Source organism: Myxine glutinosa, chromosome 6 (assembly GCF_964187855.1).
Source record: "Myxine glutinosa chromosome 6, kmMyxGlut1.1, whole genome shotgun sequence".
Lineage (NCBI taxonomy): Eukaryota > Metazoa > Chordata > Myxini > Myxiniformes > Myxinidae > Myxine > Myxine glutinosa.
The window spans coordinates 53,872,019-53,894,751 of NC_136266.1; the positions used below are offsets into that span (position 1 = coordinate 53,872,019).

Consider the following 22,733-nt stretch of genomic DNA (forward strand, 5'->3'; position numbering starts at 1 on the left):
TGAAAGCGTTATTGTTTGTGTGTGTTCAGGGTCGCAATGGAGATAACAGCTGGATTGAGCTCATGAAGGCAGCACTTGAAGATCTCACAGTGTTGCTGAAGGAAGAAAAGACCATATCTCCCTACGAAATGAGTAGCAGTGGGCTGATACAAGCACTTTTAACATTACTTTGCAATGTGAGAATTGAATGAAGAGCTTTTGTGCATATATAAACGTTTTGAGAAACTACGATGCATTCCCTTGCAATGTGTTCCCTGTTCCTCATCCTTTTAAGAGTGAAATGTTTGGGTCAATATTTTAAAAATTATATAAGCACAATTTTTGCCTTGCCCTTCATACACCATACATCGCCCCTCTGCCCCATTATTCTTACACCTATTTTGAACCTTCTTTCCCTTCTTTGTATGCTATTTTCACATTATTTTAGTTACCCTCATCTTCTTCTTTGTCCTCTCTTCTCTCTGTATTCTGGCTCCTCCTCTTCCATCTGCCAAGGTGATAAATGGATGGTACATTATTTGCTGAAATTGACCAATGGCCTATGGCTAAAGCTAGTTCCAGGATCCTATTCATTCCTTTTCCACTTTTTTTTTAGAACAAGATTAAGGAACACGGTCATAACTGCAAGAAGGTTTTGGAAAGGATTCACATCTTCAAGGCTGCTTTTAAAACTGATGAGGATGGCGGAAGGTGAGCTGCATGTCGTTGTTGGGCAGTATAGTTGGATTCCCATTCGTGCTCACTTGGGCATTGGCAAATAGCTCCGAAAGGGAAGTGTCACATACTTCCCATATAAACCAGGAATCAATTGGACATATAGTTACTTGCTGTTATAGTCTGATGATCTTTTCAATATAAAGGATATATTTTCAGGAACGAAACTTTTTGGCTGCAAAATATCATCCATATTAGGAGGGAAAATCTGTGTTAAATGGAGCTGTGTATGTTTTTGTTTGTCATGCTACAAGTTGAACGGATTGTCAGATTTCAATGAAACCAACAATGGTGGATTCAGGTAACTCCCAGGAATGCTTAAGATGCAAAAAGAAGGAAGTTTTGTGTCTGGGCACATGTGGAGAGTCTGTAAACGCAACTTGCGGTGCTGGTTATCTCCGCACAGAGGGTAGGATCTCCCAGGAATCCTCTTTTGTTCTTGCCCGATAGATTGGCTATCGCAGTTGCGGTGTTGCCATTCCATTACATGATGGAAACTCACTGAATGCATTCTGTAGTTGTACTCTAGATTAATAGCAGTGCGAAATCCCCACAACAAATGATCTGATCCCCACAAAAAATAAATGTACAAGACAGGCAAATCAACAATACAACAAATGAAATGCAGCAAATAATGGTTTAATGAAAATAAATGCAAGGATAACAAAAATGAAAGGTAAGGTAAAATCGAATTCCTAAATGAGTGACTCTCCTCATGGACTTGTATACAGACACAGGGAATGATAAAATATAGATAAACTGTGGTGTTGGCTGATACTCCGCCTGGCGTCCTTGACTGGTCGTGGAACCACCGCGCGGGAACCGCACAAGATGTCGTGCCCGTAGAGAGAGAGGGCGAGGGAGGGACAGAGGGAGAGGGAGAGACAGACGGCGAGAGAGAGACGGACAGAATGGCAGTGCTTTCCCTTTTTGCTCCGACTGTCTCGAATGTTCTCTCTGACGTCACCCGCGCTCCAATCACCGAGTGCCACTCGCTCACCTCGTCATTCTTTAACCAATCATTCTTCAGGGCGTGGCCTCACGGCCACATAATGGCGCCCATCGAGAAGTTTCGGCTAGGTGATGTAGTTGTGTCTGGGTATTGGTACGTGGTCCTCCCGGTGACTACCTGGTCTCGGTGACCCCCAGACCGTGAGGAACCCCGCCAGAAAGATATATGATTTATACGCTTTCGTAACGCAATCAATATTAATTCCAGTCAATAAGAAACCCCACACCAAGGATCCGGATTAATCAATAATATATTCCCAATCAATCAACAACAATCAACAATCAATCAACAATATTACTAAGATGGCCATCTCATATATTCCCCCCCTTGACCCCACTCTCACTGCACCCTCAATGGTCACTGTCCCTCACAATGTCTCTGGGCCCCTCCAGACCAAGGTGAAGGTCGACTTCTCCGCACACGGGTGGTTGAACGGACCCCTGGCTGACGTGCTCCAAACGTGCACGTCCCGTACCGGGAACGGCGGCTGCAGCGGACACCTCGTCGGGACGCCACCGGGGTCGGAGCCCGTGATCGCGGCCTCTGGGCTGTGAACGGCTCGCAAAGCGCGCGAGGCCCAAGGTGCGACCCGTACACGCACTCGTAGGCGTCGAGGCGAACAGTGCCGGACGCTTGGTTCCTTCCAGGAACCCACGGCAACCTGACACGTAACAGGCAATCACCCCGCGCAGGTAACTCCTCTCGCCAGACGGGCTTTTCAAACGCAGCGTTCCAAAGCAGATAAAGATCGACTCGGCTCGCGTCGGAGCTGGTCGAGGATCAAGATGGCCGCTTCTCTCCCGACCTTGTCTTTTTTCTTCTTCCGGTTCACCATCCCGTTTCCGGTCTCCTGTTATCAGGAGCGCTTCTAACCATTTAACCACAACAACCTTTAATAGAATAAACATTAATAAGCAATGACCTGAATAGTAATTCACATAAATCCGGAATCCGTAACAGTATCGTCAGCGATGATATTTGCAATTGCGTGCCGATCGCATGGCTGGCCGAGTGTGCTTTATAAGAACGAAGGGAAAAAATCACAAGGGCAATTGCACACTGGGAGTTTATCCATACGCCCTAGCTAATTAGCATAGCTCCACCCCTTACATGGAGACATAAACACTTACACGGACATCCGGCCCTAACTTAAATACATTGAGGTGGCTTCACGGCATACGGAGCACGCCACTCTATACAATTCGACCTCGACTACGGTATTTCATTACCTACCCCCATACACTTAACAATATTATAAACCACAAACACGCATGATTAGCTTTTTAAACAGTTGCTAATGCTGCTTATCGCATTAAACAAAGAAATTTGGAGGAATCCAGACATCCATGAGGTGAGTTTTACTTGCAGAACTGAGGGAAGATCTACTGTAATTTAGATTGTACCCCACAAGGGTTGGGTACGTACCGCTTTGTTGGAAGACGCAACGCCGATGCTTTCGCTATTTGATGGTCATTTTAACAATAGGTTTGTTTGTATTTCACACTGAATGAAAAATGTAAAGGTGGAGCATGGCGGTTGTGATATGACTGGTTCGACAATATATTTGGCATGATCGGCATATAAATCAAAATGGCGGAGTGTAGAGAGTCAGCCGCCGTACCGCTGTGATGACATGAGACGTAATGACATCACCTTGTCATGTGACCAGATCCTCAGCTCTGATTGGTATACATTTGAGGGGATATACATACATACATACATACATACATACATGCATACATACATACATACATACATACATACGGACAAACACCGTTCTAGACTGGTTTGCCCTATGGGCTACCCCGTAAAAAAAACATGGTACCAAAATTACTATATGTGCACACAGAGACTGAGCATGATGCCATCATAGTCCGCTCTAACAAGCAGTCTTTATATTCCCTCGTGATTCCAAACAGGGGGAAGGGATATTTGCATAGCTGTCTGAACCCGAGGGCAGGGAGTTGAAACACATCGTGATAAAAAGTCTTGATACAATGGGAGTCTTTAATATTTCACCACATGCTGTAAAGGAAAGATATGCAGATTGCAAAACAATGGGCAGGGTAAGGTTGCATTTCAAATTAATGAACGTCTGAAAAGTTACAATGGTCTGTTTGACCTTCGGAGGATTTGGAGAGCGTGCAAATCGGGGCATTGTTTTAATGTAGATTAGATCATGCATTTTACAATGGGGATGGGTAACAGGCCAGACATTTCGGCCCCAAATGTCCTTTGAAACCTCCCTTCTGCTTCGTGTCCTTCAAACTAACTCATTTGAACATCCATTCTATATATATTGTCATGTGACTACCCTTGGTGAATACCGTAGGGCAGCACGGAAGGCCAAACGCAAGCTTTAACTCGGAGGCGATGATCAAATTGCAGACTTTATCTATGTGGGGGAAGAAAGGGGAGGGGGAAGATGAAACGCTTATCTGAGCGATCCCGCCGGGCAGTCTTCAACCAGCAGAAAATAACCCGAACAAAAACTGGGTTTAGAATGTACAAAAACAAACAAACAAACAAAAGGATTTATTAAAAGGGATGCCGATAATAAAACTCGACGGTAAAACGAAAGTCCTAAACGGGTTCCTCCACACCAGACTTAAATACAGACAAAGGGATAAAAGAACGTTGGATAAACTAAAGCGTGTATGTGTGCGTGCGCGCGCGCACTTAGTTCTGATCACTGGTGAAGTCTCGTCATGGTCTGCAAATGGGACTGGCGTCGCGTGCAAAGCGTGCGTGTTGGCAGGAACCTGGCCTCGTGCCCGTTCGCGCTGCAGCGCTCGTACACTTGCCCACACATGGAGAACCGCAGTTCCCGGTCCGCGGCTCCTGCAGCCTCTGCACGTCTCCGATGGCGTCAGAATCTTGTTTCTCAGTCTCAGTCCTTTAGGTGCTTTTTTGCAAACTCCAAGCGGGCTTTCATGTGTCTTTCACCGAGGAGAAGCTTCCGTCTTGCCACTCTGCCATAAAGCCCAGATAGGTGGAGTGTTGCAGTGATGGTTGTCCTTCTGGAAGTTTCTCCCATCTCCACACAGGATCTCTGGAGCTCAGCCAGAGTGACCATAGGGATCTTGGTCACCTCTCTTACCAAGGCCCTTCTCCCCTGATTGCTCAGTTTGGCCGTGCGGCCAGCTCCAGGAAGAGTCCTGGTTGTTCCAAACTTCTTCCATTTAAGAATTATGGAGGCCACTGTGCTCTTGGGAACCTTCAATGCATCAGAATTTTTTTTGTAGACTTCTTTAAATCTGTGCCTCGACACAATCATGTCTCTGAGCTCTGCAGGCAGTTCCTTCGACCTCATGGCTTTGTTTTTGCTCTGATATGCATAGACAGGTGTGTGCCTTTCCAAAGGAAACAAAGGTGATCCCGGGGGAGGAGGCTGTTTCACAGCACCACTTGGTTGTCTGCGACATAAGGGTGAAAGGTGCGAGGAGAGCTCGGCGGGTGAAGTACCAACATAAAATGAAGGTGTGGAGGTTGAAAGAGGTGACAATAAGGGAGGCATTAAAAGAGAGGCTGAGTAGGGTAGAGGATGATGTGGTTGAGCTTGAAAGTGGTTGGATGTCAATGAAAGATAGTCTGTTGGGAGCCGTTGGTGAGGTATGTGGATGGACAAAACGACCACCGAGGCACTCGGAAACATGGTGGGATGAGGAAGTTGGAAAGAGGATTGACGAGAAGAGGAAGAAGTTCAAGGAGTGGCAGAAGGCGAAGGGTATGGGAGCAGAAAAAGCAAAGCATGAAAGTTATAAGGCAGCCAAGAAGGCTGCAAAGAAAGAGGTAGCAAAGGCGCAGGAGGCATGCAGGAAAATGTTCGGAGAAAGCGTGGATTCGGAAGAGGGTCAGAGAGCGGTATTCAGGATTGCAAAGCAGATAGCGAAAGAGGTGTGATGTGATGGGGGTGAGTTGCTTGAAGGATGAAGTGGGACAAATCGTTGTGGACCCAGATGGAATTAAAGGAAGATGGAAAAGATATATGGAAATGCTGTTGAATACAGAGAATGAATGGGATGGCAACATAGAGAGTAACCCAGTTTTAGGACCGGCAGAGAAGATAACTGAGAAGGAAGTTGAGGAGGCGATAAAAGCAATGAAGAGTAGAAAAGCGGGAGGGCCGACGGGAGTTGTGAGAGATATGTTGAAGGCAGCAGGAAGTTGGGGTGTGAAGAGAATGACAGAGATCTGTAATCTGGTGGTGAAAGAAGGCCGCATTTCAGTGGATTGGGAACTGAGTACCCTCGTCCCTCTATACAAGGGGAAAGGTGACACTCTGGAGTGTGGCTCGTACCGAGCGATAAAGTTATTGGAGCATGGAATGAAGGTATTGGAAAGAGTGTTGGAGAGGAGGATAAGGAAGAAGGTGAAGATCGACGAAATGCAGTTTGGATTTATGCCAGGAAGAGGAACGACAGATGTGCTCTTTATTGTGAGGCAGTTGCAGGAGAAGTACATGGAGAAGAGAAAGAAGTTTTCTTGGGTTTGTTGATCTGGAGAAAGCATTCAATAGGGTTCCACACAAAGTATTGACATGGGCATTGAGGAACTTAGGAGTGGAGGAATGGTTGATCAGAGTAGTGATGGCAATGTACAAAAGAGTGCGCACAGCTGTAAGGACGAAGGACGGGAACAGTGGTGAGTTTGAGGTGAAGGTGGGAGTGCATCAGGGGTCGGTACTAAGTCCACTACTATTTGTGGCTGTGATGGAGGTGCTGGCTCAGAATGTAAAGGAGGGTTTACCGTGGGAGTTGTTGTGTGCAGATGATCTGGTGTTGATTGCGGAAAGTATGGATGGACTGAAGGAAAAGATGAACAAGTGGAAGGAATGTATGGAGACAAAAGGTCTGAAGGTGAATGTAGGAAAGACGAAGGTGATGGCAAGTGGTAAAGCATGTGGTGAGGTGGAAATAACTGGGAAGTGGCCATGTGCTGTGTGCAGGAAGGGTGTCGGAGTGAACTCCATTCAATGTACAATGTGCGCTGAGTGGGTTCATCAAAAATGTAGTCGTCTGAGAGGGTCATTAACCAGTTTGGCAGCTACCTTCAAATGTAAGGTGTGCACAGAGGGAGCTGCAGATGGAGGAAATGTTGAGTTGGATCTTGGAGACGGCGTGAAGCTGGAAGGTGTGAAAACATTTTGCTACCTCGGAGACGTGCTGAATGGAGAAGGTGGATCAGACTCGGCAACGGTTGCAAGAGTGAGATGTGCATGGAAGAAGTTTCGGGAACTGAGTGGCATGCTGATGAGGAGGGGAGTGTCGTTGAAGCTGAAGGGAAAGGTGTATGCTGCATGTGTGATAAGTGTTATGATTTATGGGAGCGAGACATGGGTAATGAACGTAGAGCAGCAACGAAGGCTGGAAAGGGTGGAAATGCGAATGGTTCGGTGGATGTGCGGAGTATCGTTGAGAGAGAAGACGACAAATGATGAATTGCGAAAGATGATGGGAATAGAGCCTGTGATTGATGCTGTGAAGAGGAACAGGTTGAGATGGTTTGGTCATGTATTGAGGAAGGATGAAAGTGACTGGTTGAGAAGAGTGATGGAAATGAATGTAGAAGGAAGTAGAGGACGGGGAAGACCGAGAAAGACTTGGCTAAAGATGGTGGAAGAAGAAATGTGGGCAAGGGGGTTAACCGGAGAGATGCCGAAAATAGGGCAAAATGGAGAAGATTCTCATGGGGACCGCAAGGCTAACCCCCGCTCTTGCAGGGAAAATGGCCTTAAAATGCATGTTGTTGTTTGTTTGTGTGCCTTTCCAAATCGTGTCCAATCAATTAAATTTACCACAGGTGGACTCCAATCAAGGTGTAGAAACATCTCAAAGATGATCAAGAGAAATGGGAGGCATCTGAGCTAAATTTCAAGTGTCATAGCAAAGGGTCTGAATACTTATGTCAATGTGATATTTCAGTTTTTTCTTTTTAATAAATTTGCAAAACTTTCTAAAATACTGTTTTCTCTTTTTCATTATGGGGTATTGAGTGGATATTGATGAGGGAAAAATGAATTTAAACGATTGTGAAAACATAACAAAATGTGAAAAAAGTGAAAGGGTGTGTGTGTGTGGTGTGTGGTGTGTGTGTGTGTGTGCATACATATATAAATAATATGTTACGGTGCATCTCAGAGTCTCGAGAGCGAACGCGGCAGAACTATTTGTATTTTTGAGTGTTCTGATAAACCATGGTAAAACCACACCGATGCACTTGAAGAACAAAACAAGTAATTGTATTCACACCATTGCATTCACATACACAATAATACTATTAAAGAAAGTACAATGAAAATGTCATTTGCATCAAATGAACAATACATATGATGGTACCATCATTCCCCAATGCTCTCAAAGCAAGGAACTCACGATACGCCAAACATGAGTGGGATGCAACCTTCCCCAAAGTCAGTGCATGGATCTTCACGCTGGTTGAAGATCGAGGACGTGTAGAACGGCAAATCAATAGGCAGGTATTGGCGTGACTGTGGAGGAGGAGTTACTAGGTGAGAGGTCGATTTATGGGAATTGAGCCGATGGGCAAACCAACGGCAATCAACACGATGAGGTCGATATGGAAATCCCAACGGCAAAACAAGATGCACCAAGCGGACAGTCTCTTCTTCGAGGACTAAATGGCGTATAGGCCCGTAATGGAGGCGCTTGATTTCTCCAACGATGACTCACACTTGGTGATGAAACTTGAGACGCAGGTTTAATTGCACTCGCAATATATGACGATGTTGCGGACAATCCCTTTCACGGGAAGCCTCGACTCCTTCGTGACTAATATCAAAAAAGTCCGCTTGCAGCCTCGATGCGATTCACGCCTATCTCTTCTGGCCGTCCTCCTCCTCCTCCTCCTCCTCGTTCCGGTTCTTTGCCACGTTTTTTTAAATTTTTCCTCCAAAAACATTTCTTTTTACCTTTTACTAAAGTCATCTCCATTTCACACAAAAATCTTAACAATATTACCTGAAACTAAAAAAAATCCTCCAAGTATATAATAAAGGCAGAAGAGACGGATCTGTAAATATATATATATATATATATATATATATATACACACATATACATGCAACAATATTTCCTAAATCGTCATGTATGTAACAGATATGAATCGTAGTATGTAACATTGTACAGATGAATTCACCATTGGGAAGTCTTGGTTCAAAAATTATGTTGAAATGTTATAGCACAATATATACACCTAATTAGATCCCTTTATAAAAAACATAATTACAAAAAAAACTGCACCAATATATTTACCATTGGCTTGGTTCGTAAGCAAGAGATGGTTTGACATTTCTTCTGCAAGAGCCCAACAGTGCATGATTTTCTATCCTGATAAAAGAATTTCATTCAGAATGCGGGTGATAAGTCACCTACTCTATTCTGCCTGTAATTCCCCCCACAGAAATTTTGAGTGCTTATTGGAAATAGTCATCTAAATGTGATATTCTCTCAGGTTGGGGTACATATAAATTCAAACACTGGCCGCTCCCAACGATGTAACGCCTGAGCTAAGTTCGTCCAAAAAAAAATGTCAGTTTGGTGATTCCTTTTGTCCAAAATATATCCAAAATCGTCAGTTTCTCTGAGAAGAGTTGGCAGAAGGTTTGTGATTGTGCAAATGCATGGATAATCCTCTGGTGAGGAAAAAATAAACTCATCAGCGTAGCATCGTCGGCTCCAGCTAGATTCTTCCGTTTGATTCGTCGGCTTCGTTTGACTCGGCTTCGTATGGTTACCATCACACCTGTTGTTCAAAGTTCACGAACAAAGCTAATATCTATCGTGCTCGGAAATGCAAAGCAAGAGTTGAAAAGACCCCATGCCGGCTAAGGTATTTTTCTCAAAACGGTGTCGGGTAAGGTGTTCTCTGATGTCTCTCGTTTAATACGCGATTGTTTTTGGCTGTTGGGTGTGGAACTAACTTTACTACCATCAAAAGAAACTTTTGGGAAAAGAAAATCATGAACATTGCATTTCTGTACAGCAGAACACATTCTTGTAAATGTTGTATTGAAAACGTTGATGAAACAGTTTCTATAATGAGTTTGGAATCGTCTGTGTATCATGTCTCACTCTTATCATTGGTATTGTGTGAGTAATTTACAGTTCTCGCATGTAGCTTGTGCATTTGTAAAGATCAAGGGCATGCAAACCAAACAATTCCTTAACAATGAATGGCTTTGTGTCGGTGATATGAAGCCCTTGAAAGGTTTGGCTTGTATTTGTCCTTGCATTCCAAATGAATGTGGGGTTTAGTTTGCTGATAGTCATTTACTTGCTATGTTCTATATCTGATTTATTTCCATTGTGATTTCAGTCACCTGGCCAAGGCTCTTGTTCGAAAACTTATATCGGTGCTGGAATCGATTGAAAGGCTGCCTTTGTACCAATACGACACGCCAGGCACAGTGTACAACCTCCAGGTACGTTCACAGACCATTAGCTGGGACATATTTTATGTGAAGTTTCATTGCTTATTGCAAGTTCGTTCAATTTGCCTCTGTTTTACGAACAGGTTTTAACAAGAAGACTGCGGTTGCGCTTGGAGAGAGCGCCGGGGGAGATGTCCCTCATCGATCGAACTGGCCGAATGCTTAAGATGGAGCCCCTTGCAACCACCGAGTCTCTAGAGCACTACCTTTTAAAAATGGTATGTACATAGATTTTTGTCGAAATATTCCCTGTTGAGTGGTAAATGTACAAGTATTACTGCAGTTTAGTTTCATGTCTTATTTATTACTTTATTTCCTTGTATATTTTATTTTTGCAGCAAGATGCACTTAGATATTGTTTAAGTTGTAATCACCTTGTTTGGCTGATTTGTTGATTGTTCGTATATATATTAAATGGTGGTATAGATTGAAGTTGTGTAAATATGGCAAAACTGTTGTACACAGGATTACCATATTTCTCTTCCTATTTGTGAATCTTATGTTACTTTTTTTTTTTTTTTAAATAGGTGGCAAAGCAGTGGTATGACTATGACCGAGGAACTTTTGCATTTGTGCGAAAAGTCCGTGATGGCCAGACATTTGTTTTTCATCACCAGCACGATTTTGATGACAACGGCATCATATACTGGATCGGAACAAATGCCAAGTCTGTTTTGTATATTGGTCTTTATTTATTTAATTTATTTTACTTTGCAGCCATGTGACTTGTAAACTGCAGTTTCTTGTTTCTCAATCAGGCAAGCGTTTTTTTATGTCAATATCTTGCTGATCTGAAATTATTTTGTTCTCCCTTGCAGAACTGCATTCGAGTGGATTAATCCTGCAGCCTATGGACTAGTTGTGGTCAGCTCGTCGGAGGGTCGGAATCTCCCATACGGCCGCCTAGAGGACATTCTCAGCCGGGATAGTTCTGCACTGAACTGTCATACCAATGATGATAGAAACGCTTGGTTTGCCATTGACCTGGGTCTCTTTGTCATACCCGAAGCATACACGCTAAGACATGCTCGAGGCTATGGACGCTCTGCTCTTCGCAATTGGCTCTTCCAGGTTTCAAAAGATGGACAGAATTGGATGACCCTGTGTACCCACACAGATGATTATTCACTCAATGAACCTGGGTTAGTTTTATGGACAGAAAAAAAAATTCTCACCCACTTTCCCCCCTACTGTAGAAGAGGTGCCAGCCAGTGCTTAATTTCTTCTTTATTTTGCAGCTCAACGGCAACATGGCCACTCGAATCGCCCAAGAGCGAGCTCCAAGGTTGGCGGCACATTCGTCTGAAGCAGATGGGCAAAAATGCTAGTGGACAAACGCACTACCTTTCACTCTCTGGTTTTGAGCTTTACGGAACTGTTACTGGAGTTTGTGAAGATCAGCTTGGTAATGAAATTCTCATCATATCCAGTTACTTATTTTTATTATTATGCTACTAAATTGTATACTGGTGATGAAAAGATTGTTCATCTTTATTGCATAATTCCTGTTTACTTGTAATATCCCCCTTATTTATTTTTTAAAACTGAATTATGAATGCCTTCAGAATTTTCAAAGGATATGAGGGATCTGAATCGTTATCACCTTTATCATTTTATTGATGAAAGTGTACTGATCTTTCTCAAGGGAAAGCTGCCAAAGAACAAGAGGCAAATCTAAGGCGACAGAGGCGGCTGCTCCGGTCCCAAATCTTGAAGTACTTGATGCCTGGTGCACGTGTAGTTAGGGGCATTGATTGGAAATGGAGGGACCAGGATGGAAATCCCGCAGGGGAGGGGATCGTGACAGGAGAGTTGCACAACGGTAAGCTTATTTGGTGGTTAAGATTCTTTGACTTTAGCTTTAAATTAGCGTAAACATAACATTTTGAATGTTGTCACATTAAAAAACAGATAAACTGTTTGCTTGGGGGGGGAAAAATAATGCACTACAACTATACCATGATCTTTCTTCCCAACATTTCAACCTTAGGCTGGATCGATGTTACCTGGGATGCAGGTGGATCAAATTCTTATCGCATGGGTGCTGAAGGCAAATATGATCTTAAGTTGGCGCCCGGATATGATCCGGATGTTGTTAATTCCCCAAAATTGCGCAGTCTTTCAGGCCCTGCGCAGTCCTGGAACAATCTTCTCAAGAACAGCCAAGAGAAGGCATTTACAGTCAGGAAAGGAAGCAGCAGCTCTGTGTGCAGTGTGGGCAGTGCTGAGGTGAGCTGCTTTACACATGCTGATGGTAAGTCTGCATCAGTAGAGCTAATGGGGAGTAAAAGTTCTGGAGATCCTCTTGCTGCTAACAATGTGGACATGGACCAAACCGTTGTGGTTTTGTCGAGCACAGAGTCCTTGCCGGTATCTGAAAGTGGTTCCCAAGTCTCAGTTGACACCGTTCAAGACATCGGAACCAATAGTACAGAAAGGAAGAGTGGTGCAGAGGGAGCACGGTCAAGTGAAGCTGGGGGAATTTCCCTAAGTGTTGTTAGCGTCAGCTCTCCAGACGTCAGCTCCGTTTCTGAACCATCCAACAAGGAAGGTGTCCCACAGCGTCCTCTTGGATCGTTGGTGTCAAACAGGCTCTCAGTAAGCACTCTGCTGGCATCTGGTGCTCCGATGAGCTCGAGTGCAAGTGTTCCAAACCTGTCGTCCCGGGAAGCTTCCAGCCTCATGGAATCGTTTGTGCGCAGAGTTGCCAACATTGCCCGCACCAATGCCACCAACAACATGAACCTGAGTCGTAGCAGCAGTGATAACACCACTAACACTCTTGGAAGGACTGTCACAAGCACTTCGGGTTAGTGCCATGTCTTTACTTTGTGCATTCATAATTTTTATTACGAATTTTATCTTTTTTGTATTGTGTTTTTCATGTATACAAAATCTCGGCTCATTGAAGGGCACGGTAACAATTGGGTTAAAAGGCAGCGCACTGATACTGGGGCGATGGGCACCAGTTGGAAACGAGCGGGGAATTGACAACCAGGAAAAGAGGGCAGTTTCTGTGTTTTCCTCATGTTAAGAGGGTTGGGTTAAATGGGGTTAATTGGTTTGGGGAAAATCATGATTGGGGATGGGGTTTTCATTTTTGTGATTTTCAACGTTGCGGTATTATATTATCAATTTTTCGGTTATTTCTCTGAAATAACGTCAGAGTGGATACCTATGTACGTCCGTCCATTAACATTTGACTAAAACGGCTCACAAAATACCTGACCTATATGGACCAAATTTGGTACGATGCATCAGGACAGCAAGGTCTCATGGAGTTGTGCTCCCCAACCGCATCCAGCAATTTTAAAGGGAGTAGAAAAGGGGAAGGGGAGGTTTGCCCCAATGGGGTGTTTCACTTCAAATTCAGGTAATTTGTTTTTTAATCTCGTCAGAAGCCATGGGGAAATAACTCAGTCACCAATGGGGCTATTTATTATTATTATTATTATTATTATTATTATTATTTATTTAAAAGAAATTGAAATCTGTTGATTACATCTTGTGCTGTCTGACAGATTTCCTGGAAGGATGCCGTGCTGGCACCTTGCTAGTAGAGTTGGAGGACGAAGATGATTTGCCAGAACCAGATGACGATGATGAAGAAAATGAGGATGAAAACCGTGATGATCAGGACTTTGAGGAAGCAATGGTTAGGGTGAATGCCTTGCTTAGAGATTATTCCATAGTCGTAGTATTGGACACCTATACAAATATATTGCTGACTTGTTGCAGGAGGAAGAAGAGTATGAGGCTCGTAGTGGACGCAGGCGGATGTGGGATGATGACTTCGTTTTAAAGCGGCAGTTTTCTGCTCTTGTCCCAGCCTTTGACCCAAGACCTGGTCGAACTAACGTTCAGCAAACGACAGATATTGAGATACCTATACCAGGTATGCAGCAACGTAGTGGATACGTGAGTGCATGCTTTGGTTATTGTAAAGAGAGTGATGTTGTAATGAGGGTGGTGGATGATGGAGGGGGCGGAGGCCTGGTGATGAATAAGTGTAATAAGGAAATGTCGTCAATTTCGTACTGCAGCTTTCTCTTGCTGTGGTGAGGCTTTATCACTGAATCCCCAACACGAATATACAAATATAGTGCAATACTCAACACGTGCAGGAAACTAAATCCTGGCTGAGAGGGGTAAGGGCACTCGCACACATCACACACACTGACGAGTGGGACGGAAATGGTATACGTGAAGAGGCCCGGGCTGTTGTTTCGCTTGAGGCACTGGAGAGCAGGGCATCCCTCCGGCAAGCAGAGCGTGCATGTTGTAGTCTCCTTTTTTAAATTTTACCCTTTCTTCCTTTTTTAAAAAAATCTTTTTTTTTTTTCTTTTTTCTTTTGTGTATACAAAGTCGAGGCTCCTGTAAGAGCTGACACATAAAACATAAATAGAAACACACATGAAACGTATAAAGGGAGCGGGAGACGAGGGGTAGAGAGAGGGAAGCACAACAGTCGAGAACAAGGACATCGGGAGATCTGTGGAAGGGAGAGCTGGGGTAGGGTACACTGTATGAAACAAATTAGCACTACTAGGATTTACTACAAAACGGGACTTGAAAAAGGTGGATTTGGGGTGTATTAACGGGGGTAGAAAAGATCAAGGTATTGGGTGGGGGAAGATAAGAGATGGTGGTGAACAGCTGTTTTAAAGACCTGGAGGGGGGAGTGGGATTGAAGAGAGAGAGGGAGTTTGTTCCAGAGGCAGGAGAAAAGAGGAATGAAAGAGTGAAGGTGAGCAGAGTCTTGATTATGGAAGTTTCAGCAGAAGAGGGTTGCTGACGGATCTTGTGTGCACTGTAGGAATATTTTGGGGACAGAGCTGGGGAGGAGTCCGTAGAAGATAATAAGACCACCAACCAGCCTGCGGTGATTGATATGCCCTCAATCAGTTTCATCGTGGGAGATACCAATGATCCTAAAAGCCTTGGTTTCTACAGTGTGAAGCCAAGCTAAGTGTGCAACAGCAGCACCAGCCCAGAGGGGAGAGCAGTATTCCATCAAGCTGCGGTTGAAAGCTTTGTTCGTGGCGAGCAGCTCAGAAGTGCCAAGGAAGGACTTCGCATGACGGAGGATGCCCAGTCAGCGACTGGCTTTGGATGCCAGCTTGGAAATGTAGTTTTCCCAGGAAATATCATTGCAGATAGTGAGACCCTGTGGAGTGATGAATCAAGATTTCAGCTTTGCAGTGTTGCCCCAGAATGTTGCCGTTGCAGATCTGGGGAGAGATTCAACCCTGAGTGCATTTCAACAACTGTGAAGCATGGAGGAGGTGGAATCATGGTCTGGGGTGCATTTCTGTCTGCTGGTGTTGTTGAGCTGATAAGGTGTGAACAGTCAACAGTCGATTACTGCCAAGGAATACCAGAACATATTAGAGAAAGGATCATTTCTCAGCCTCAAAAAGTTATTTCCTGGAGAGAAAAGCAAACAAGTCATTTTTCAACAAGATAATGCCCCTGCCTACATTGCAAAAGCCACAGTGGTTGGAGAAAAAGTCCCTGAAACTTATCTTCTGGCCTGGTCTGTGTTCCAATTTGAACCCCATAGAGAATCTTTAGGCTTATATTCAGCACAAACTTGTTGGAAGGAAATTTGCAAATTCTGATCAACTTTGGGAAGCTGTCAAACATGAATGGGACAATAGTGACATTTCTCGGTGCAAGAAGCTTTGTGAACGTTTGACCAAACGACTGGATTATTTAAAGAAAGCTAAGGGACAAGCTATTCCATATTGAATTGTGCAGTTATTTCTGCATGTTCTGGTGTTGGTGTTTTTTTTTGTTTTTTTTTGTATGGTAAAATAGTTATGAAGTCTATGTACACCTACCTAGGGGCCATCATCAACAAATGAGGGGATGAAGATATTAAGAACAGAATTTGTAAAGATATGGTATCCTTCATGAAACTCAAACAAATATGGAGCTCAAGCATTTATACATTGAAAACTAAATTAAGACTGTTTAACTCACTTGTCAAATTAGTACTACTATATCAATGTGAGGCTTGGAAGATCAATAAAGGGGACAATCAGAAACTTGACACATTTATATTCAAATGTCTGCACAGAATATTGAAAATTAGATGGCCTTACATTGTATCAAATGAAGAAATGCTCAAAAGAACCAAAATGATGAAGATCAGTGATGAAGTCAAGATCAGAAGATGGAAATGAATTGGACATGTGCTAAGAATGAATGATTATAATAACTGTGTGACAGCATTGTCATGGACACCTGAGGGAAGAAGGAAAGTGGGACTGAGAACAGTGGAAAAAGAACGAAAAGAGATAGGATGGAGATCATGGAATGCCGCCAAGCCGATAGCCAGAAACAGGGCTGACTGGAGATTATGCACTGCAGCCTTATGGGCCACTTGGCCCGAAGAGGATAGATCGATCGATCGATTGATAGAAAATAGTTATGACAAAAATTGTTTAAAAAAAAATTGACTTTGCTCATTTGTTTGCCCCTGGAGTGTGTATATATTGTTACGGTTTTTAGAACCTTCACATGTAAATTTAGTAGTAAATTCCCTTATAAATGACCCCTGTGTACATGTCCCCTTAATTGGCTGTTAATTAAAGATTGCACCTTAGTCCATGTACAACACGTAGGACACTTTAGGACCTCTCTATAGTTACGTCATTATTATGTGTTCCAGGTAAGGCTGTGTTTCCAATAGTTGACTCTACGTTGCATCAATCAAATAAGATAGGTCCCTTTCAGTTCCCCAATCATCTCCTCAAAGTGCCAGTAACAGTTGGGCCGTTTTCGTGGGCATCGCACCGGCTATGCTCGCCCAGCAGCGTTCGCTGCCTGGCGCCAAACTCCATTACGCACGAGGCCAATAAGGGGGGAGGAGCCGCCAGAGCATGGGCGTGGCACCACCTCGTCATCAAAGGTGGAGTCGGGGAGCCCTTAACAACCAACCAGGGCTCGGGCATGGCTTGATAGGGCGTGGCAAATGTCTGGCGAGTTCGAGAGGGTTCCAAGGGCATGGTAATAATACCCTTGGCGCGAGGCCCCCACCAGAGACGCGTGAGGAGGTTCAAGAGAGTCGGTAAGAGGCGGATGAGTGAGGGAGCACGACCCAAGAAGTTGAGAGGAGGGAGGGAGGATCGACCATTCATTTATTGGCGCGAACATCCTGCGGCGAGAGAGTCGGCACGCTAATGGGTGATACCAACCAGCACTGACGACCGGGTTTTCGCCACTGAACCGGAGCGTGGACGCTCAAGCGGGACCTCGATGTCGTGCCGCGATCCCCGGACCTCCCTGCCGCCCAATTCCGTGGACCGTCTGCCCTTCTCATCCCTCCAGCCATTCCTGCCTGCAATCCCCTATTCGTGTGAGTCTGTCTGTATTGTCCTGTGGGTTTAAGTAAGACTGTCTAAGGATTTGTGCTGTCTTCTTCTTCATATTACTTTCGTTCCTTCTCTTTCTTTGGTTTTGTGTAAATAGTTAATAAATACCTGTTCCTCTTACTTTGGTTTCATTCTCGTCCGATTGCTTTAGTGATTTCCCGATTGAGTACCGCTGGCGTGATTTCGGTAGAACCGCTTATAATCGGGTTTAGTCCTTTGTTAACGGACCGCGTCGCAGCTCGCTTCGCTCGGCGCAATCCATCGATTATGCTGCGGCCCGGGCGGGAGTATTTCCTCGTGTACCGGAAGGCGTTGGTACTTAGGTCATAGGAATAATTGGCCTACTACCCTATTCAGCGCTGACCGGGCGTGACGTCATACCCCCCAGGACCGGTCGGACGGCCAGCTTAACAAGACAAGGGGATTATAACCCCCCCTTGCTAACGGGAGTGCCGTCCCCCGGATCCGTAACAATATGTATATGTATGTATGTATGTATGTATGTATGTATGTAATTTTTTTGGGGTGTGGATGAAATACCTTGATGAAGTTCAGAATGTGTAGATTAGCATGCTCCGAGTGTCGCGAAGAAGAGCCCACATCTGTAAATTAAGTTAGGCTGACTGGCCGGGTAAGAGCGTTTATTTGTCTCCACATGGAGGAGTGGATTTGTTATTTTGCTAGGGCTTATGGTCAATAATTCCCCTGTGTAAAGGCCTCTAGTAATTTTGTCCTTCGTTTTTATATTCATCAAAAAGCCATGCCACGAATGCTCCATTCACCCACAACACCGGCAGGGCTAGCAAAACCCGAACATTGGCCGATCGGCAAGGGAGCCCCGCCCCTGAACATTCTCAATGGGTGGTCAAGAATAGCCGTAAGGTCACGCCCCGAATGAGGATTGGTCGGGTAACGATGGGGCGATGCGACGGCACTGCACCATTGGTCAAAGAATGACGTCATCGAGACGCCAGACAGGAACAGCGAAGAGACCGCCATTTTTTTCTCCTTCTGGCTTCTTGGTGGATGGTCGTGCGCATTTTCGCTCTTTGTGCCTGGTCTTGCCTGCCCGCGTCGTCTTCTTGCCTGGTCGCCGATTTAAGAAGGATGGGATCGTGCTGCGCTTCGTGCGGGGTGCGCCTTTGAGACCGCCGGAGCTCGGTGCAACCTAACGAGAAGGACCAAGGGAGGAGCCCTTGTCTGATTGCCTTGCACCGGCGGCTGGCTGTAGACCTGACTTCGCGCCAACGCGTGTTTTCCTGCGCAGGGACGTGGGACCTGTGAACCACACCAAACCCTCTTGAGACCTGAACTAAGTGGCTGCACGACACCGAACATTTATGTTTGCCTTGTTTGTGTCCGAGTACGTGTGGAGGGATACTAATTTAGAACTTTTAGTTTACCTCACCTTCCCTGTTACTTTGCATTATTTAAATAAACCCCATATTGATTGCATTTCTTCGTCGTGCCTGGCTTGTTCGTTGATTCGTTTGTAGCTAGAGGAATAAAACCCTGTGCGTTTCTTGTCAGTTCAGGTAAGGCCTCGGATCCTCCCCTGTGCTCGCCAAAGAGATAATCCGCCAGGTTCGGCTTGTACGCCCGGAGTTTATAGCTCGTTTTGGCCATCCGTCACCCTGAGGCGTTCACTCAAGGGTCGACGTGTGTGTGTGTGTGTGTGTGTGTGTGTGTGTGTGTGTGTGTGTGTGTGTGTGTGTGTGTGTGTGTGTGTGTGTGTGTGTGTGTGTGTGTGTGTGTGTGTGTGTGTGTGTGTGTGTGTGTGTGTGTGTGTGTGTGTGTGTGTGTGTGTGTGTGTGTGTGTGTGTGTGTGTGTGTGTATATATATATATATATATATATATATATATATATATATATATATATATATATATATATATATAAAGTGAAACCTTGACTTACGAGTTTAATTCGTTCTGTGACCGAGCTCGTAACTCAATTTGCTCGTTTCTCAAATTAAATTTCCCCATTAAAATGAATTGAAATGCTATTAATCCGTTCCAGCCCCCCAAAAACCACACCAATTTTTTTTGAAATATATATATATAAATATCTCGCGCTTTATATTTCACCTGTATGCAGCATACAAGTTGGCAGGATGGCCTGGACTGGAGGTACGCACACTTGACTCTAAACTGTCCAGCCTGGGTTTGAATCCCAACCCAGCTATAACCTGTCATGTCGGTGTTTCACAGGCAGGGTGATTCATCAATGTGTGTACCGCTAAACTGGGCGCCCCGTTTGCGTCCCATTAGTTGTTGGATGTTAAGGATCTCACCGTGTCTTCCACAAAGAGAAGGCGAGCTTTCGCCGGCACTCTGAACAAGTTGTGGCCTGGCATGCTCTTCTCCTCTGCCGTTATATACGTCCTCCTCGGCATCTTTTTCCAGAAGAGCCCTGTCTCGACACAGTTGAAGATTTGCTGGGGGATGTATCCTTCGGCTTCTATCAGTTCGGCAAAAGTTGTAATAAAATCTTCAGCTGCCTTCACATCCGAGCTTGCTGCCTCACCATGCCTGACGACGGAGTGAATGCCGGTCCTCTTCTTAAAATTATCAAACCATCCCCGACTGGCTTTGAATGACTCTTCCGATGCCTCGTCCGTTGATGTTCCCACCGTCTGCTGCACCAAATCCCCGTAAATGTCTCGTGCCTTCTCACAGATGATGCTCTCGGTCACGGTATCTCCTGCGAGCTGCTTCTCAGTCAACCACACAAACAACAACTTCTCCATCTCTTCATGGACAGAGGTCCGGAGCTTTGAAATAATCTTAACGCCCTTGGCTGGCGTTATAGCCTTTATCGACTCCTTCCGCTTCAAAATCGTACATATCGTAGAAGTACTACGATCGTACTGCCTCGCCAAGTCGACAACACGCACACCTCGCTCATGTTTTTCGACGATTACGTGTTTTATATCCAAGCTCGCTCGCTCGCTCGTAACTCAGATCTCGGCTCGCATCACAAAGCAAAAAAAATCGACCGAGCGACGGCTCGTATCTCGGAAAACTCGTAAGTTGGTGCACTCGTAAGTCAAGGTTTCACTGTATATATATATAATTTTAATTTATTTCTTTTTTGCATGTAAATTAGGTTGAATTTTTACTTTGGATTGTATTTCTAATTCTTAGAATGGTAGTGTCATTACCTCCACTACCAAATATCTGGATCCGGATTCGAAAATATGTTTTCATTTTTTAGCCAAGTTTTTACCATTGAGATGTGGCCAAAAATTGTATACAGCACGTCATAAAAAGTTGTGGAAGGGTTATGACAACACTTAGTGGATGAGATGGGTAGATGACAAGAACAAGCCGATTCGATTTTGGTTCATGTCTATCGGTGGAATACAAAACTTAAATTGTTCAGCCTGGCAGAGGTGTTCGCACTAACGACTGCCGTTCAAGTTTTCACTGTATTGGGTGCTTTTAAACTTCACACTCTTACTTTAGTTGCTTTCCTCCTCTTTTTGCTTTATTAATTAATTTTATTTTGATTCAATATATTTTCTTTTGTTCCACCTTTATCACAACACTTTCCTTTTCAATCCTTCCCTTCTTTATTTTCCTATTTTGTGCAAGTCACTTTGCTGATTATTACCCCCACCCCTTTTTGTAGGTACTCCAAGTTCTGAACTTGTCGAGCCCTCTGAGTCGGGGGCACTTCATCACCTGACTCTCGTACTTAAAGTATCCGGCTTGGGAACCGCCAATGACGTGGAACTCCCTCTGACAAATCCTAAGGCTACAATATTCTCAAACGTACAGAAACTGCTCGACATGACATCCCATGGTGACCTCAAGGTTGACAAGTTGCGGAGGATATGGGAACCCACATACACGTATGTAAAAGTTTGCGTGAATGCTGAATTGCCTGGAAAAATGGAAATTTGTTGTGATATCACTTTAACTTGATACACGATGTTGCGGTGGAGGGATCAAGGCTGGGAGTGCTGCATCAATACAGTCATTGTATCACAACTTAGCATTTCATTATATTGTTACAGACACGACTTTGATGTTAAGGTGGGCCGAGCGGAATGGCCGTCGTGTCCGCACAAATTACCCGATTGTACTCGAACGTTGACGAAGCCGCGCGATGCTGGCTCAATAAGAAAAAGAAGACACCCGGCTGGATTACAATAACACAATACGACACCAGGGGTTCAGTTCTCAAGACCTCCGGAGGAGGTTATATTAAGGCGGAAGGTTAGATTACAACTACAAGAGGGACAGCATAGAAAGACAAGCACTTAGACACACTCTTATATTAACCCCGGACAGACGACAGACAAACGGGACAAGGCTGACTCACACGGGGGTTGATGAAAAGGACAGCGGGTATCGATGGCTCAAGGTGCACTCTTGGCTCAAAGCAGGGTCCAGTACGGTCCGGTCCGGTCCAAAGATGCGGGGAGGTATCGTCGCGCTGGGGGTGGCGGTGGCTTCCTCTGCTCTCCGTAGTTCAGGCGCATCTCACGTCACATCCGGCGCGGGGCCGCGTATATCCGGCGGGGAGTGACACGCCCTCGGCTCGTTAGCTCCGCCTCGTGGAATCGGCACGTTGCTTCTCATTGGGTGCGTGCGGGGGGGTTTACCAGGCTCCGCCCTTGACGAGGAGCTGACAAGGAGCCCCTTCGTGGTAACCCCGTGGAGCGCATGGTCTGGAGCTAATCGAGCCGGTGGGAGGACGCATCCTCCCCCGCTCCGCCGCCATCTCCTCTGTTGTTGTTGTAATTGTTGGGGAAGAAGATGGAAGGAGGTATGGGAAAGGTCCTAAACTCACTACTGATGCCATATAATCACATTCTGGTGCAACGAAGAGTCCTAATTAATGGAAACGAGGCCTTAACTGACATAGATTAAGAATAACTAGGAAGATGTCCGAAAGTTGTCTACGTGTGGTGCGGTGGACCTGGGCACGACATTTAATGGGGGAAGAAGGGGAAGGTCGGCTCTACTGATTGTTATTTACATGCAATGGGACTAGGGAATGGGGGATTGGGGAAAGTTGGGGAGTATTGGAGAAAATAGGGGAATATTTACAAGCGGATATGGAGGCCAAATTCCATATTCGCAACATTGCACCCTTCTCTACCCTCGGGGCGTCCCGACCCGATAAATTTTTACCTACTTTAGTGTGGCACGCAATGTAGTTCCC

General features: G+C 44.9%; 2 protein-coding genes across 2 annotated transcripts in view; one reads left to right on the forward strand and one right to left on the reverse strand.

The window, feature by feature from the left end:
* HEMK2 (HemK methyltransferase 2, ETF1 glutamine and histone H4 lysine) overlaps positions 1-22,733 on the reverse strand; it is an 88,213-nt gene that overhangs the window by 64,705 nt on the left and 775 nt on the right. The gene's annotated exons all lie outside the window — the stretch shown is intronic.
* The window catches only part of HECTD1 (HECT domain E3 ubiquitin protein ligase 1), a 99,632-nt gene that overhangs the window by 38,637 nt on the left and 38,262 nt on the right, over positions 1-22,733 (forward strand). The window contains exons 17-28 of the mRNA XM_068120024.2: positions 30-176; positions 596-690; positions 10,064-10,169; positions 10,262-10,396; positions 10,706-10,845; positions 10,997-11,320; positions 11,417-11,583; positions 11,824-12,000; positions 12,169-12,987; positions 13,700-13,833; positions 13,917-14,073; positions 21,192-21,414. Coding sequence (XP_067976125.1) covers positions 30-176; positions 596-690; positions 10,064-10,169; positions 10,262-10,396; positions 10,706-10,845; positions 10,997-11,320; positions 11,417-11,583; positions 11,824-12,000; positions 12,169-12,987; positions 13,700-13,833; positions 13,917-14,073; positions 21,192-21,414 — 2,624 coding nt within the window. The remainder of the gene's footprint in view (positions 1-29; positions 177-595; positions 691-10,063; positions 10,170-10,261; positions 10,397-10,705; positions 10,846-10,996; positions 11,321-11,416; positions 11,584-11,823; positions 12,001-12,168; positions 12,988-13,699; positions 13,834-13,916; positions 14,074-21,191; positions 21,415-22,733) is intronic.